Source organism: Crocodylus siamensis, chromosome 5 (genome assembly GCF_052110815.1).
Source record: "Crocodylus siamensis isolate JL-2025a chromosome 5, ASM5211081v1, whole genome shotgun sequence".
Taxonomy (NCBI): Eukaryota; Metazoa; Chordata; order Crocodylia; family Crocodylidae; genus Crocodylus; species Crocodylus siamensis.
The window spans coordinates 193,043,000-193,061,674 of NC_143399.1; the positions used below are offsets into that span (position 1 = coordinate 193,043,000).

The 18,675-nt window shown below is 44.4% G+C and overlaps 1 protein-coding gene across 5 annotated transcripts in view; it reads right to left on the reverse strand.

Annotated features, from left to right (window-relative positions):
• The window catches only part of DPP6 (dipeptidyl peptidase like 6), an 842,266-nt gene that overhangs the window by 39,066 nt on the left and 784,525 nt on the right, over positions 1 to 18,675 (reverse strand). For all 5 annotated transcript variants that reach the window (XM_090047677.1, XM_090047678.1, XM_090047674.1 and 2 more), the window contains exons 15-16: positions 18,022 to 18,069; positions 14,953 to 15,071 (exon numbers count right to left, since the gene is read on the reverse strand). In XM_090047677.1, the coding sequence (XP_089903803.1) occupies positions 14,953 to 15,071; positions 18,022 to 18,069 (167 nt within the window). The remainder of the gene's footprint in view (positions 1 to 14,952; positions 15,072 to 18,021; positions 18,070 to 18,675) is intronic.

The window sequence follows — 18,675 nt, forward strand, 5'->3', positions numbered from 1 at the left end:
GGGCCTCAGGAGGTCACATCTAGTCCAACCCCCTGCTCAAATCAGGACCAGCCCCAACTAGAGCATCCAGCCAGGGCTTGTCGAGACGGGCTTCAGAGACCTCCAAGAAAGGAAATTCCACAACCTGTCTAGGCAACCCATGCCAGTGCTTCACCACCTTCCTAGTGAGAATTTTTTTCCTAATATCAAATCTAAACTTCTCTTGCTGCAACTTGAGCCCGTTGCTCCTTGTTCTGTCATCTGCCACCACTGAGAACAGCCCAGCCCCATCCTCATCTCTTCTGCAGACTAAATAAACCCAGTTCCCTCACCCTCTCCTCGTAAGTCATGTCCCCATAGACCCCTAAATATTTCCGTTGCCTTCTGCTGAACTCTCTCCTACTTCTCCACGTCCTTTCTGTAGTGAGGGGCCCAAATCCACCTCCCAACCTGTCGGAGAAGATGCCCTTTCCTTGTCCAAACATCTACTTAAGAGCTCACTCTTGCTGTATCACCTCAAGAAATGAGAGAATTCTCTAAAATCCACACTCAGCCAGATACCATCCCTTTTAGATCTGCTTGTGCCAAAAGAAAGCAACTCCACAGCCTCTCCACTGTAGCCTCTTCTTTTGCCTCACCCCAGCACTGTCCACACATTGCATTGTGTCCACAATTGCACAGAAAATGCTCCAAGAACAAGCACACACTTCTATTTGTTCTGGCAAGTTCCTTGCACACTCTGGATGTGGTAAAAATGAGTGCTAATACTGCCAGAGGAAGATGGCACAGCTGTACATAGGATGACTTTTTATATGTTTCGTGATTATGTTAATGCCAGTAAAACACACTTCAACCCCTAGATCAAGACAATCTCCAATTCATGTATGTAGCTAAAGGGACCATTTGGCTCATCCTGTGACCACCCAAGCTAATCCAACCCTGTCATATGCTGAGAATCTCTTTGGAAATGCTGTGCATCTTCAGCTCCCACTGGAGGTGGGGAATGATGGGCATTCGGCACCTCAAAGCATTGGGCCTGTAGTTATATTAAAGTCTACAATGCAATCAGTGTGTTTATTGACTTGCTATTGAGGTAAAATGTTATGCAGAGGTGTGCAACACGGGTGCACGCCCTGCATGTCACCGACTCTTGAGCTAATCATTCTGCACGCTGCTCCTGTAACACAAATGGCTGCTTGGTAATAGCTGGGCTTCTACCGAACAAGCTTCTGTGCAATGAACGGGTTCAAGATTCAATGAAACGACTCGCTGATAATTTATCTGTCTAGCAGGCCTGTGCAAAGTGGCATTGGATTTGGATTTGGCCAATTCAGGGGACACTAATTCAATTTGGTGATTCAAATCACTGTCCCGATTCGATTCAGCCGAATCCAACTTGGAGATTTGGCTGCTGCTGAATCTCTGAGTCCCCAAAACAGCTAGGCCAATCCCACTCAGCCAGGCGATGGCTGCTGCACCTGCCCCAGCTCCCAGGACTTGGGAAAAAAAAAAGCCCCAGCTCTGCAGGTGCTGCCAGGTGGGGGCGATCCCTGCTGTGGTGCGCTGCCCCATGCTATGTAGGGGGCTCTTCCATGAGCCCCCTGAAGCCCCTGCATGACCGGTGAGTCCCAGGGGTTTTCTCATTTTTTTTTCCTTAAAGGACCAGAAGCTGGGGTGGAGGGGCTGCCACGGGGCAGGGGGGGGCTGGTGGAGTGGGGGGGGGGGTTGGGAAGCTCATGGCAGAGCCTTCCCATGCAGTAGGGGCTTTTTATTAAAGCACTGGGAGCTGGGGCAGCGGGGCAGCCATGGGGGGGGGCTGGGGGAGCAGGCAGGGGTCAGGAGGGCTGGGGGAGCAGGGAAGGGATGGGGGCTGGCAGGGGTCCCCCCCATGGTTCCCTTCCCCAGCGCCCCCCCCCCCCCCCACACTTACCAGCTCCAAGTCCGGCTGCAGCTTCCTGCTGCAGCCACTGGGGACTGCCCGAATCAAAGCTCTCTGAATCTTTTCCGAAAATTTGGAGAGCTTCGAATAGATTTGGACCTTAAAATGGTCCCATGATTCTATTTGGATTTGGGGAGTTGACCACCGAATCGGGCTGAGTCTCCTCTGAATCAAACCACCACCTGAAGCTTTGCACAGCCCTACTGTCTAGGTACTTCAGTGCCCCTTATAACCACAGCACCTCAGCACACGACAGCCAGTAAAGTATTTTATCTTCATAATGCAGCATGGGAAAGGGAAGTACTAGCTTCATTTTACAGATGGGCAGTGAAAGGATTTATTAAGGTTACACAGGAACTTTGTTGCAGGGCTTGGAGCCAACCCGGGCCTCCTAATTCTCTACTTACAGCTTCCCTCGCTCCAGACTGTTCAGCAATTTGTGTGTTGTTTTACGATTGCGCTCACCCCACAGGTCCACATTCAGATTGCCTGGGATTTGCAGCATCTGGAGATGCTCTAAAACTAATCCTACTTTTCATTATAACCCATGGAGAGAATAAAGAAGTCAGCTTACCTAATGATTCCTCTGTTGTTGAGGTAACCATGTCAAGCTCGACATATTTGCCAAGAAGCTCAGCTTTTTGCTGATGTTAGTATGAATAATATTTAGGGAGGAAAAAGCTACTAATGGCAATCAGGCTTTAAGGTCCGCAAACGTCATTGTCAAGGCAGTGGGACGTACGTTTCCTATTTGATGCAGGATGTGATATATTAGTGCGGACAGCGAGTCTAGTGTACAAAATACAGGCTTAAGAACTGGCTCCAGTGAATCATAGGAGCCTCAAATCAATCCTAGACATTTCCAAGGCTCTTGTCTCAAGTGCGTCTAAGATGGGAATCACAAAGCCTGATCGTAGGTCCTTCCCCAGACTTCGACAGTCTGTCTAGTCCAAACAACATAGGTTAAAAGGTCTGATTGAATGAAGGAATTGGAAAAGTATAGAAAGCGGTTCATTATTCTCATGCCTCAGGGTATAAGCCAACCTCTTACCAAGGAGGCTAGAAAGACATGTCCCTTAAGGGCAGATTATTACAAAAATCCTGAAGTGGGCAATTATGCATTTTCCCCTGTTGGGGACAGACTGCTGAGCTTGGCGATAACCAGCCTGTTCCAGTATGTCACTGGCTCCTTACCTAGAAGTGCTATCAGGTAAAAGAGCAAGGAAATGGAGGTTGGGATATTTGACTCAGTACGTGGCCACAGGCAAACCATTTACAGTTTCTGCCTCTCAGTTTGCCAGCCTGTAACATGGGAGCGACAATGCTTCTATCGACTTCCCTGAGGAGTCAGAGAGGTTACTTAGTCCAACATTTTTTGAAGTCCTTAGTGAAAAGCAAAAGTAAGAGATATTAATTTTACCAAGGAAAAAGCTTCCATCCGCACCCAAGTGGTTTGGTAATCCTCAACGTGAGGGAACACCGAGACATCTTATAATAACGATGGTATGATTTCCAAATGACTCGCAAGCATTAACCAGTCTTGACAACATCCATGTGATACATTATCCCTGAGTTAAAGATGTGGGGAACTGAAGCAAAAGGGCCAAGGCCTGAGAGAGTAAAGAATCTACAAGGGGAGAAAGGAAACTCAGCCCCCTTCAGATGGAGCCCTTGAAAACAGGGCTTTCTCTTATATTATATACTAAAATGTACGGCTTTCTCTTATATTATATACTAAAAGCTTCCCAAGCATAGTAACAACTCACTGAGACGAATAGATTTTTTCTGAGTAATGGCTGAACATTAAAAACCAGATTATTCAGGGCTCTACTGGGCTTTCAGGAAAAAAACACTCAGCACTCAGCAGTATAAAAAGTGCTGATACCTGCATCTGTCTGAATCCATAAAAACCAGCTTAATGTAAAAAGTCGCTTTGCTATAGAAAAATGAATCAATAAATTCAAATGCTTAATTTAGCTTTTGTTGGTGAAAACACTGAAGCCTGGTTAACTTAATTCCTGAAACTGGTAATCACTGATTAGATGGAGAAAGAAACACTGGGAAACTCTCCCAAATACAGACCCCAAAAGAGAGCAAACTCTGAAACTGGGAAAATTAGACCCCTGTATTTTTTTGAGCAACAGCATCAGGCTAAGAGTAGGTAATGCTACAAACATAGGTCTGAATACTAAATTAATTCACATTTATCCTTTCATCAGCTCTTTCAGGATTGAAAGATGGCAGTGTCTTATCCTGAACCCTCCTGCTTTCAAAGGACAAGGCTGCTATATGTTAATCATGTTAACAAAATATCCAGGTTAATCTTGCATTCGGGGCATGCTCAATTATGTTGCATGTGCTACCATCTAACTTGCTTGTATTTCTGCCCACTGGTTTTCCAAACTCTATCCACAGGCAGCTGGTTGGAACAACTCATAGTAAATATTCCTTGTCAATGGTGTTCAGAGAAAACATGCTGGAACCTGGTTAGCACCTACTGTGGTTAACCATCATTATAGCCAGCAAGGCTATCTGCACTGCCCTGCACTGATCCCTACAAGTATAAACACAGATGACTGGCATGTCCAAAAGATGCTTTCAGTACAAACTTTTCATTTCACTGGGTGACTATTAATAGTATGAGGCCCACTTTTATGACACAGTTTACCACGGCAGGACATTATGGTAATACTTTAACATATATTCTAACTTAGCTTAGATAACTTATAGGCAGGGACTGATGTTGTTGTGGCCATATTATAAAGTACAAAAGTTTAGGAATGTAAAATGTTCCCATGCCATTGTTTGGACTTACAACCTGGTTAACAGCATTCTGGAACGGATAATTTAGCACTGTTGGTAAACTGAAAGTTTCTGACACCTCCAACAAAATCCTGCCAAGTAAAATAAATGCAAAGTAATGAAGAAACTTTTAAAATGCTGAGAGAGAAACTTGACAAATGGAGACAGCAAGTAAATAATGCACTTCTGAACTACCTTTTCCAGATGGTGTTTGTATGTTCCTTAAAAACATGATATATTAGGCACTTTCACCAGGGAAGAAAGATAATAAATTAAATCCATGGGAAACAGTTTAAAGAACTTAGGAGTTTATAGCTACAAGCATACTCTGCAAATGTTCAACTTGTAGCATGCAGCTTTTATTCTAATAAGTGTAAATGGCATGTCTCACATTGGATGTAAATAATGGTTTCAACACAGCCTGAATAGACTTGCAGTCTTCCCTCCTCTGAGCTCTGCAAGATAAAGACATTTTCAGTATGGGTGCCCATTTCTTCAGCATTTAGAACCCATGCCCTGCATCCAGCAACACGTATCTATAATGCATGACAGTCAGCATGACTATTCAACCTGCTACAGAATGAAGGCCCAGCTGTGGTATAACCAACTTCTGTCATAGCCCTGGGAGTCCCATAGAGGCTCCCAATTAATCTCTCTGCCTTCTTCACTTATTATACCAATAACCTGCATTGGATCATGAATCAGACGCAAATTTTACTGGTACTCTTGGAAAGTCTCTCCCCAATTTTGGTACACTGTTGATAATGGGGTTAGATAAAACAGGAGGTGCCTTGAGTGGGGGAAACAGGGCACCTCTCCCTTCTTATTTTTAATTTTTAAAAGTATTTCTGGTGTACAGTCATATGAACATTCTACGTATTTGACTCTATTTCTCCCTTATATAATATGCTTGCCTTATTAGTTTCCTGGTGCAAACAACTGCACACATAAGTAAGCTTACACATATGTGCAGATCTGTTGAACTCGGGGGTACCACGCTGCATTGGTGACATGGTATAAAAAACTGAACAGAATAGTAAATATATGTAAATAAGCAAGAATAGGCTCTAGGACTGATCCCATGCATTTAGATGTGTTTCGACAGTTCCTGGTGGAGACTGGGGACATTATTGTGATGTAAATATTAAATAATGATGATAATAATCAAGCTACAATTATGAACACAGTACCTGGCTGCTCAATAATCATGACCAATTAAGACATGGTCCTTAGGTATTTGATGCTGACTATCATTCATTTGATTGTGGTGCCTCTTTATTAGTATGACTCTCTCTCCAGGGAGACCCTTATGTTACAATGCATTCTCTCCCCTCTGCTTCTACATCTCTTGTTCTCTGATGATGGGTTTAAATCATAGCATAATCATAGCATAATCTGGCAGCACAAAGAAGAATTCCCCATGTTTACAGACACCCTTGCACACTATGAAGCCACTATTGTGGTTCCCATGGCACTCACATCCTGGACACTGGTATAGGAAGCATGAATGAGTAAAAGCAGATATTGGTGCTTCAGCATCTGACCCTTTGTTATACACAGCTTGCTTGCTGAAAAGCAAAGCATTGGGGTGACATTCACTCCTTTTACAGGTGATTCCTGACCTGCAGCAGAGTGGGTTAAGGCTATTTATTAACCGCTGCCTGGTAAAGATGATCTGAATCACAAAACCAGGATTCTTTAGGCTAAACATTAAGGGTGCTTACAGACATGGGAAACACCCCCCCACCCCAAACAGTGCTTTACTTTCAGCTCAGCATGTCCTGGTGTCAAATGTAGCACGTGCACCGAAGAGGAATCATGTCAGTTTGACCCGACTTGCCTAGCATCTGTATAGCTCATGCACTTCAGCGGGGCTTTTTGGTGCTTTTATATAATCGCTGATTGAATCAGTTATTCAAACTGATGTGATTCCTCTTCCAGTAAAGCACTGGGTTTTCTTCCCCCCCAACTTCTGCCAGCACCCTTATTTCCCTTTCCTGCCCCTGCCAATGCAGCATCTGTAAGGCAGGGGTTCTCAGTCTTTTTAGACTCAAAGTACCCATTGTTAAACTCAAGGCACCTCTTGAAAAAAAGCCAGCTCTTGGCATTCCCTTGTTATTTGACTAAGGAAAAATAATAGCACACTTCTTCTGTTGCAAAGAACTCAGAAGATCACAATAGGCCAAAATGTTCTTGACACTATGTATTCTCACTTGAATTCTCTGCATTTATCATGTGAATCATGTGTAGGTGTTTGCACACCCAACAGTGCTAATATTGTGTGGAAATCCACGGTACCCTTTAAAATATCTCATGGCACCCTGGCAGACAATTACTGCTGTAAAGATTACTACAAAAGGAGGCAAAGACAAGGAAAGAAAACACAGTAACCAGCGGAAAGGTGTCCTTCAAACAGATAGGGTATATCCCCAAACTACTAATGGGTAAACATTTGCTATCAAAACAAATATATATTATTGATGGAAAATGATGTTGCACTTTGGAGAAGGCTAAAACTTTCTGTGTTTTAGCTCACAGAGATGCTGTTGTAAGCGCAGGGCAATTTTTGCCTTATAGACTCAATAAATCTGAGGATAACAGATTTTAGTGGCCAATGGGTAGGTATCAACCACTGGTATCATTCTGAAGAAAATATTGTACTCTTCTCCTTCACTTAGTAGTACCTCGCTAATAATCCGTTTCCAGAGTCATCCCTAGATAAATTATTAAATCCTTCCTGATAATGTATAATTATGCAGAGCTTTAATTAGAGGGCTGCTTAGTGTTCCATAACCTGTATGCATCAATATCATGTTGATCATGTATTAATTGGCAATAATATTCTTGCATGCCATAGGTCTCCCTCACCACTCATCTTATTTCTGGATGTCAAATGCTAACCATTTGTGGGCAATATCATGCTTCTCAGAATGCATGGGGCTGGATCCTGCAGTTTAGGATCAGTTAATGAAAGGGCTTTGTATGATGCTGTTACGTGAGATAGCTGATGTCTGGACTCAGTGACCAAGTGCTATGTACTCAGGTAACGCTCCCACTGGCTGCAACAGGAGCTGTGTAGACTCAAGCCTTTAAAATATAAACATACAGGGAAATGTCCAATTTATCAAGCAACTAAAAGAGGCTATGTATCACCTCCCTCCCTGCACCATGAACAGTTGAAATTACACCGATCCTTTGCTAAACCTGCTAGCCAGCGAGGGAAGGGCTCTCTGAACAGTGGTAGCCCATGACTTAAACCGAACAGCAGGGACTGTAGTGATGCCTTTTGGTAATACTTGATCCTTCAAGTTGACCATTCATGTGCATCAAGTTTTGCATGTGCTTATGTGCTGGATCAGGCCCAGGTGGCTCAGCGCTTTGTAGCCCATTAGAGAGAACAAAACTAACTTGCTTGCATTATCTAAATCAAACCCATTTGATACTTTCTTCTCTGTAAACAAATGCTCCCTCTTTCGTATGCAAATGCTGAATTTTTTTTATGCCGTTCCAGGTGAGAAAATACCTCCATCATCAAGACTAATTTAAGGAGTGTAACTCCCCCTCCCCCTGATTCAGGCTACCTTTGTGGCTGTGTAATGGGGAATTGGCACAAAAGAGCTGGTGTCAATTTATCCAAGATCAAAACACAAGCCCATGTTTCATGTTGAAAATGACAAGAGCAGCCACTCTGACATCACTCTTTTTGACAGTGTCTACAATAGATACTGTCACAGTTGTCTGCCAAGCATTGTGTTTCTTCAGATCCTACTACAGTAATTCAATCACAAGCATATCAATTAGATGAATAATAAGGTAACCGGCCTTCCTGGATTGACTGATGATACTAAATGTAGCCAACTGGCAGGAAGCATTACACTGTGTTTTTAAGCGTTTACCTTTCATTATGTCTTACTTATCTCTTTCCTCTTTAAGCTGGGTAGCTAGTACTGCTGTGAAATGTATTCGGCAAGAGACAAGAACTGCTTTTACAGCGATTATACCCTGCCACTAAGGTTGAGAGCCTAAAAGCAGAAATCATTCAACTTTTGACCTTTGAAATCAAATGAACAGTATCAGAGCTTCCCAGCTCTACAGCTCTGGATGCAGTCAGTGCAATAAGTTATTGAAAAGATCATGCTTTGCATGCTTTGTGACTTTTATTCAAGGATCATCAAACACTCTACAACCATCAGGTAATCAATTCCTCCAAAAGCCGTCTGAGCAATCAGATCTATTCAGTAGCACAATGTGTGTGGCTGGGTGGGTTAAGGGGGAGGCGGGGGTTAAGTGGTGAATCAACCGCAGGTGCCAACTTAGTAGGGGTTTTGAAATGGCACCCCGGAGAATCTGTACCCCAGCAGTGGCAGTGCTGTAGCAGCAACAACTGAGGCAGGCAGGCCATGTGTCGGCAGCAGCAGCTGGGGCTTTTTTTGGGTCTGCAGAACAGGTTAGGCTTCTGCTCCCCCTCACCATCTCTCAGCATCCCCTCACCCCTGGCGTGCCCTGACACCTCCCCTCTCCTGCCCCTTCTACTCCCCACTACTCATGCTTTATGCTTCACTGAGGGAGAAATAAGAGACTGGTGTCTTAAGCTACCCCAAATGAGTTAGTGGCAGAGCTGATATATATAATTAAGGGGCCAGATCCTATTCCTTCTACAAGGCATCTAAGGGCATTTGTAGATGACACCTTTGAGTGGGTTTAAAGTGGGTTAAAAGCCTTTTGTACTGCTTTAATGGCATTGCTGTTTGCACATCTGGTGGCATATTGCACATTAATTCCAGCCGCTATAGCACATTCAGCGGCATAATATGCCTTAAATGACTCGGGGATGCAGCAAATGACTTTGGGGCACTGCAAAGTAAGACACCTCCAAGGAGTTTTAGTTTCCTACACTACAGCTGTGGAGCAAAGCACCTGGCTCCATGTGGCCCAGGGCCTGTGCAGGCAGCCTGGTTGCAGCCCAGGAAGGCAGGCTCCACAGAAAGAAAAAAGAAAGAAAAAGTAATGAACCTGATCTTTTTTCCCCACCCCTGGAGCCTGCCTGCCTGAGCTGTGCCGGGGCCCAGTGCTTCCCTCCGCAGCTGCGGTGCCCCCCTGGGGCTGCCCGAGCTGGGTGCCTGCAGGCGGGTGCCACCTGGGGGGGTGCTGTTGCCATGGAGGGAAGCACCAACCCACATTTTGCCCACCAGCCGTTTGTTCTCCCCTCCCCGCTGCTGGAAAGAGAGATAAGGATTGGGCTCCAACACGGGTGTACATGACACAGGGGTTTACTTCACCCTTAAACACCGCTTCAATTTAGGGAGAATTAACCCCCCTGTGTCATGTACAAATGGCAATGTACAAATGGAAGTGTAATCCTGTCCCACCCTGAGCACATTCCCGACATGCCTATATTTGTTACACAACATCATCTTAACCTTAAGATGGTCACTGAGGGAGAACTACAGCAGTACTGCAACAGTACAGAAGGACCCATCGACCTATTGCATTTACTCTTTTCCAGGGACATGAGCAGGGTGGAATAGATAGGGTTGGGTATTTGATCGGTCAAATAAAGTTTGGTCGATTGACTGCTTGACTATTTGTCCAAGATTGTAAAAAATTGCCAATAGGCCCAAATAATACACAGAAAAAGCACAAATTTTCCATTATAAAATGTGTCAAAAAACAATAAAAAATCATATTTCTATCAAGACAACAACAACAAATGATTTTGGGGGGGGTAAAATCGCTATAATTTTTGACCGATCAAAAATATGTGGGCAACTGACTGGTCAATTGACAATATTGATTGGTCAGTTGACTGTCTGGGCAACCCTAGGAATAGGATCACGTTTAGGTGGCAAAAACCATTTTGGTGACTAATAGGTGGATCTGGCCCCAGGTGTTTTATGGTCATGCATCAGATCCCATCATGCCTTATTGCCAGTGCAGGGAGAGCCTGGGTTCACAATCTGAGGCTTCCCCTGCACTGGCAAGTAGCAAGCTGACAGGGCTCCCATCCTCAGGTCACATAATGTGGTCTCGCAGCTGGGAGCCCAGATCAGCTGCAGGGTCCGAGCCATGGGAATGGACCATGTGCCCCATAGCTGAGAGCCTTGGGCAGTTGACGGATGGTGCTGAACCCCTGCACGTGGGGGCCCAGATTAGTTGCACCCTTGTAGTTGGGTGTCTCATCAGCTGATGGGTCCTCCAGCCATGCTGACAGGTCCACCCAGGCACAAGTTGGATTAATGGTGTGACAGGAACCAGCTACAAAGTTATTACACCTTTTTGTTTGTTTTACCAACACATTAATTGATTGAACTTGTGTCTAAATTACAACTTAAGATGTGATAAATTGGTTAGTCATACCTTAAGTATGATGTGTAGCAGAGACCTTAGCTACCAGTCACCAACTCTAATTCTGGCCCACCCAACCTCTTCCATAATAAACTATCTTAAACCTGTTTTTAAGCCACTGGAGTCCTGTAGATATAAACTCATTCTCCCAGGTGTGTGTCAAAGGCTTGGGGGAAGGTGTGCACCTGTGCGTGCATGCACGTACACATGTGTATGCATGTGAGGGGGCTTGTCAATGGATTGTTCTCCAGTTAGAGAACTGACAGCTTGTTGAATTCACCTCTTTCACAGTTACTTTTATTCAGTGACAAAGAGAAGGTGCAGACAACCCAAATGGACCTTATCGGCATGGCATTACTAATTCAGCAGCTCAGCAGAAAGTAGTATAAGAAAATTCATACGTTCCTTCCCAACCAGCCTTGATGATCACAGTGCTATTGAATGTAAAATCTACTTTCCAACTGATGTATGTGAAAAGTGAATCAGGATCCTGATATTTTCTGATATGGACGTATTTTTCCTAACATACCCCATTATGGAGAAGTTGATAGTGATTCCATCATTAAGGCAGGGGTGAGATTGCACTTTGAGAACATAATCCGTTGCATTCACAATACAGAAGAACGGGCTGTCAACTGGTACAAATAAGCATAAGCATACTAAAGTCACTTGAGTTTTGTTTCTACCAGCAGAGGATGTGACCTAGAATGCGTTAGCAAGAACTCATTATCTTGTGCTCTTGGATTAATGCTGGGATGTACTGTCTAATAAAATACATTAATCTGTCTAGGTATCACTGTAGCCTTATTATAAATTGGCTAGAATGTAACATGTTGATAAGACCCTTTTGGAAGCTTAATCTTATTCATATGTGGGTCTAATTATTTTAAAACATTAATGTTCTATATAAGAGACAGAGTTGTTGATTGCCATTGTAAACTGATTAAAAAAATAAAATCTAGAAGGCTTTTCTTGTCAAAAGACAAACTTAGCAAATGTGATATTTACCATACCAGTAGATATTTTCAGCCAATTTCCCTTCTGTGTGAAATCTTTCAATAGTGTAGAATACAATTACAATGCAGGATTGTTTCAGTGTCCAACACTTTGTCTAGTTTACTTATAAATGCCCTATACCATTTATTTGGGAAGGATACTCCACATTTTTACATCTCTCTCTGTTCAGAAGCTTTGCTTGGTATTCAGGCTAAATTCTAGGTTCCTCAGTTTCAGCTCATTCCTTCCAGCTATTTGCTTTGTAACGGCCTAAGTAAACTTCAAATTATAAATCCTCTTTGTCTGTGGCGTGCCTCAGAAATCCTGAACAGCTCTTGGTTCACAAGGAGCACTTCACAATCAGAGAAGGAGGACTTCAGCCTTACTGCCAGATTGCTCACATTCCGCAATAAGGTACCTGACTGCATTGGGACAACCGACTGGACTTGCACACACATACACTAGATACTTGTGTGCACCTTGCCTGCACACAGATCATCGTTGCCTTTGGTTTTGAAAACCTTTAGTCTTGTTATGTTTGCTTTGGGTTGCACATTTTGGTGAGAATTGACACATTAGAGCATCCTGATTCATCACGGTGGGATGACGGGTGGGAGTAATTGCTCAGCAACCTAAATAAGGGAGATGTAACTTGCCCCATTTGTATGGAATTAGGCAGAATTGTAACATGCCAGAAAGAAACAGTGTATTTATTCCTAATATTGTTTGGCAAAGGTAAATGAGTGGTGATGAGCCCATGGAGCATTACTGAGGTAACCCACTTCTCCCAGGCTGTAGCTCCTTGGAACCTATGGATCAATAAACTTTTCTTCAAATCCTCCCTCACAACCACCTTCTCCCATAATCCCCCAAAGAACTCCTAAAAAAAATATATATATATATTTCTTTGTATAATTACACACACACACACACACACACACACACAGAAAAAAAAACAATGGGTAGGAAACTGTAGTCACAATTAACAATTTAGAATTGCAGTCCCATCTGCAAGCATCAGAGGCACAGGTAGGGGTGTAAGCATGGGGAGGCAGGTGTGGGGAGGAAGTGGGGGCCAGGCATGGGGGAGCAAATAGGGGAACTGGTTTTGGGGGGCAAACAGTAGGGGGGCAGGCTGGAGGAAAGGAGTGGAGGGGGCAGGTACTAGGGGGCAAGCATAGATTCATAGATGTTAGGGGCTGGAAGGGACCTGACAAGATCATCAGGTCCAGCTCCCCCGCACTTGAGCAGGAAAGACTGCTGGGATCAGATGACTCCAGCAAGGTGGGTGTCAAGACGCTTTTTTGAAGATCTCCAGGGTGGATGACTGTAACACCTCTGGGGCAGGGAAGGGGAAGAGTCTGTTTCAGATGCGCGACACTCGAACTGTAAAGCAGTTTTTCCTTAAGTCCAATCTGAAGCAATCTTCAGTCAGTTTGTGCCCATTGTTTCTTGTAGTCTCCTGGGGGTCCTTGGTGAACAGATGGTCCTCCAGGCCCTGATATACTTATAGGCTGTCCCCAAGTCCCCTCTGAGTCTTCTCTTCTCCAGGCTGAACAGTCCCAAGTCTTTCAGCCTCTCCTCATATGACCTGCTCTCCAGACCTCTAATCATGCTCACGGCCCTCCTTTGGACTCTCTCAAGCTTCTTCACATCCTTCCTGAAATGCAGTGCCCAGAACTGGACGCAGTACTCCAGCTGTGGTCTCACCAAGGCCAAGTAGAGTGGGAGGATGACACCCTTAGTTTTGCTTGAGATGTATTGGTAGATGCATGCCAGTGTTTGATTTGCTCTGCCGGCTACAGCACCGCACTGGTGGCTCATGTTCATTTTGTAGCCTATTATGACCCCACTAAGGGGGCAAGTGATGGGAGGGACAGGGAGCAAAGGGCAGAGGTCAGGCCACCTGACTGCCTTGCTGCCTGCCCCCCTACCACTGCTTGCCCCCATTGCAGCTGTGGGTAGGGACAAACTTAACATGACCTTGCAATAATTAGATTCTCTATATGGAAAATGGTAACACATTTATGCTTTCTCCATGTCTAGAACTTAAGCATTGGTGGGGGGGGTCATCTTAAATTTGAAATCATCTTGGATTTGGGTAAATAGGGTACTTTAAAAGGGGAGAGGGAGCATCAGCTCACGCTGTAACATCTACCTCTGCATGCTGCTGGAGTGCCATAAGGGAGCTAAATTGCTGTAGATTTCACTCTGAATGAAGCATGCAGCATTTTGATATGCTCGTCTTAATACAGGATTATGTGGTCAACAATTGCTTTGCAACAGCTTATGTTGGTGTCCTTTGATCATAATGAAATTATTACCTGTCTCTGTATCTAAAGTCATTTTGAAAGTGAGATGTGTGCCTCTGATCTTTACATTGAATATAACAAATCAGAGGTGTAACTGGCCAGGACTGGGCCCCGGTGGCAGTAGCCACGGCCAGGGCTTCGCTTGTGTTGGGGTCCTGTCATCTCCTGCACTGCTGCTTCTCTGCCCTCCCTGCTGTCAGAGCCACTGCAGGGAAGATACAAGGTAAAGGGGACAGGAGGGGATGGGGGACTGGAGGGTGAGGTATCCCCTTAGCTTTTTTCTCACACCTTCACCCCCACAGCTCCCCAGTGCTCATGCCCCATTCGCCCATCCATCATGTAACAACAAGCTATAGCAGATCCAGGGTTCATTACATAGTGTAACTACAGAGCACTCTTGCTATCAGCGAAGATTAAGATTTTTCTTCCAAAAACATGGTTTGTAAATTATCAAGCAAAACATACATTTGAAGATGACCCACCTTTGTGCTGTTGGCTCACTTTTTTTCGCATGTGCCTACAAACTTGGTCTAAGCCTGCTCAAAAGTCTAGCCTTAGCAATACAAGAAACAAAAGTACCTTCACAGGTCAGTAAGAAGTAGTCCAGGTTGTGACTGAATGAGGCGCTGAAGTAAGTACAATTTTCAATCAGATCACATGACAGACACTGCCTGTTGAAGTTTCCATTTGTGCTTGCACTGAAAAAATTAATGCATATCCATGAAGGTCACTGAGCAGGGATTATACTGAAGCAATATTCTGGCACTTGATTGCATTGTAGAACCGAAGTATAATGTGTCCAGCATTCCTACGAGAAACCTCTATTTAAACTCTACAGAGTTTAAATAGAAGTAATGGGGCTTTTTCTGCCCACATGGAAAAATAATATAAAAGGGTGCTGATAACCTTTTTCTTTGGTTTTATTTTTTTCAAGGACAGGCCATATAGCAGCTGCACAGCTTTCCAGGAAATAATGGCTGCAGCTGCATTTGCACTATAAATAGACCAACAGAAATTAGGGCACAGTGTTTCTATAACAAATTATATTTATTATAAAGGGGAACTGACTTGCTGGTGGCTGCCTCCTGGACTGTGGCCTCCTTATCCACTCTGATAACAGCTTGTGGATTGGTAATCACAACATTCAAGTAGACAGAAAAGATGCTGTTCAGGCTGCTTTTTTTAAAGCAGACAGCCTGACCTGCTTGTGTCCTCAAGAGCACTAAACAGCAGGGCACCGAAGGCTAAAGGACGGGAAATGGTAATACTCAGCACTCCTGTTGCAATTTTTCACTTTACTTTTTTTCATGGAAACATAGGGAAGAAGTATTAGTCTCCTTTTATGGGTAGCAAAACTGAAGTAGAGGTGCTAGATGTGGACACATTGCACAATTACTACAGAGTAATTTACTTTATAGAAAGGAGCAGCTTCATGACCAGCTCTCCCAAGCCTGGAGCAATAGTACCTGCCCACTAGAATGAAAGGAGAGTTGGCGTGTACTGGATGGAAACAAGACAATGGGAATGGACACACACTTAGTACACTTATGTAACTTTATCCCGAAGATAAAACTCGCTAACAGGATCTCCACCGCCACACGGGCAGTACAAGTAAGGCAACCTCCCTCTGCATGGACCGTGGGCTCCCTCAGCCCTTGCGAGCCCCACCACGCCACCCATAGGGGCAGGGACAGGAAACCAAAGTTGGAGGAGGAAAAGGGAGCTTGGAGACCCCAGAAACAGCAGGAGCAGTAGAAAGAGTAATGGCCAGGTAGGGCAGCCCTGATTTACAGTAACATAAGACTGTACATAGTTCACTTCCTGAAGTCAAATTACTCTGGTGTAAAGTGTTACATGTTCACACCCACTATGAGGCTAGTTCAAGGCCACTGAGACAGGCAGTGGCAGAGCTGAGGTTAGGATTCACTAGACCAGGAGTGCTCAACCCTGAGTCAGTGGAGCAAATTTGGGCTGGAGCTACATCATCCAAACAGTCCAGAAATTGGGTGACAGGGGAGCAATAGCAGTATTCAGTCCTGCTCCCCTCTTGCCAAATGTCTGGACCCTTGGAAAGTACTGTGGGCTGGATAATGTGGACCTGCACACCAGACTGTGCCAGTGCGCAGCCGGATCCAGACACATAGGGCATGGGCAGCACAGGCTTAGGACCAAGGACTGACTCCACGTGCCAGCCCCATGCAGGATCCAGCCTGTAGACTGACCCCATGCCACTCACCTACCCAGCGGGGCCAAAACCCTGGGCCCTACTGCATTAGACCCTTGCTCCCATTCTGGGCACCAGCTTGTCCTCTCCACTTGAAGGGAGGCCTGGGTCATTTACTAGGGGTATGGACAAGCAAAGAAAGAAGAGCGAATTGCAAGGGAGCAGGGACTTTTTGTATTTGTCCTCTCTTCCCTTGCAGGAAGTGGACTCTACATCAGGACAGTTCAGTTCTCAGGGAAACAGGAGGAAGCTGCCCTACTTTCCCATTCACTTACTATGAAGTGAGAGCAGGCATGCATGACAGCTCCTGACATCAGCTGATGTGTGCTCAATCTGCACCCTCTTTTACCTCGCTGTGCTTTGTTAACTTGCTGATACTTTCAACCAGGGATTACAGACTGGAGGCCAGAGACTTGCAGGCTAGAAACTGCCGGAGCCCTTGTGACTTCAGTGGAGCCAAGAAAACTTATCTGAGTCCCAGCAAGTTAGTGAACAGTAGCTACCTGCAGAGATTAGTTATATCTGGAAGGTGGAAGTAGTCTGAATCAGGCCAATGCTTACAGTGGAGATTTCTCACAGAAAATGAGATTTATTCCCTATAATACAAATGAATGGCCTGAGCAGATTTGATGTGATTTTTTAATTTAAAAATGGATGCTGAAAGCCAAGCCTCTCAAAGCACCGCTGAGCTCAGTGGACAGAGGCAGAGGAAGGAAAGACATAATTAAATCACTAGTAATTCAGTTTGTTGCTTTGCGTTCCCACTTGGGAGGAAAACTTTGCATCGTGTTACAGGAGGTAAACAAGCTGGCAGCCAAAAGGAGCTCAGCACTGCCCCTGCTCTTCACAATGGATACGGGAAAACAGCCAAAGGAAGCAGTGCGAGGGCTAGAGGTGATGGATACACCAGAGACGTATCCTGTATATGCCTCTATTTCTGCATCTGTAGAATGAGAATAATGCTACTTTCCCTTACCCTCCCTCCCACGTCCTCCTCAAGCTGTTGTGAGTGCTTGGGGTCTGAGGCAAAAAAGAGGCTGGAAACAAGTACATGTAAGAACAGACTCACTGTTCTTAAGCCCACAGCAATTTATTTCTCAGTTGTCGTGCAGATAACTTGCATGTCAACTAGCCCTCACATGTTCGTTGTACAGCTGTTGAGAACATATTGAAGCTGTGTGAAACTGGAGAAAAAGCATTTGCAAATAATGTCCAGCTGATTTTGCTTGTTTTTAAGCCCCAACATTTCTGTGATTTTGTTTCCATAACCTGCTAATATGATTACACAAAATGCAAATGTATGCAGGCTTATTTTTGTGTAAGGGAAACTAAATTGTGTTTAAAACGGTTTCCATGTGATTGTTACACGTCCTCTAGAATGGGACCGATTTCACATTTTGCATATAAAAGGACAAAAAACATACCTGTATAAATGCCGCCTCCTGGGTAAATCTTCTGTGCTGAGGAAGTAACTAAAAACATAAAGTACAATAGAAACTATTAGATTCTGGGGTGGGCATTTACATATACAATATTTACATCTACAGCCACCCCAAAAATATTTCCATGATCCTGTAAAGGAAACTGCAAAAACCTGTGCCTTTTTCATTTCATCCCATTACAAAAATAAGTGTCAGTGACCTCTCCACAGTAGAGGATATACATGTTTGGTAAGCTGCATTGCAGAAGTCCAGCTGAAAATGTTTCAGTGCTGAAGTACATGTGGCAGTTGCACACCAAAAGAAGATGGCTCATGCAAAGAACTCTGTATGTGGTATTTAAAATACTTTTTCTTGTGAGATTAAAAACCCCACTCTTCCAATGACTTTTGACGGTTTTGGCCAACTCTCAACTTCAGTCACCTGCAATGCCTGTTCAAAGTCTCTGCTCAAAGGAGGGAGGGAAGAGAAAGCTTAAATTTGGAAGGATTCTCACTGTCCAGGCTTTCCATTGATGCTGCAGTCCGCTCCACTTCTGTTTGAGAAGAATAAAGGCACCAGCTTCCTGAGGTTATAATTAAGTAGTGTCCCATCTCCTAGAGATAGCTAACTCTGCAAGGGGTGGCCAACTTTATTTGA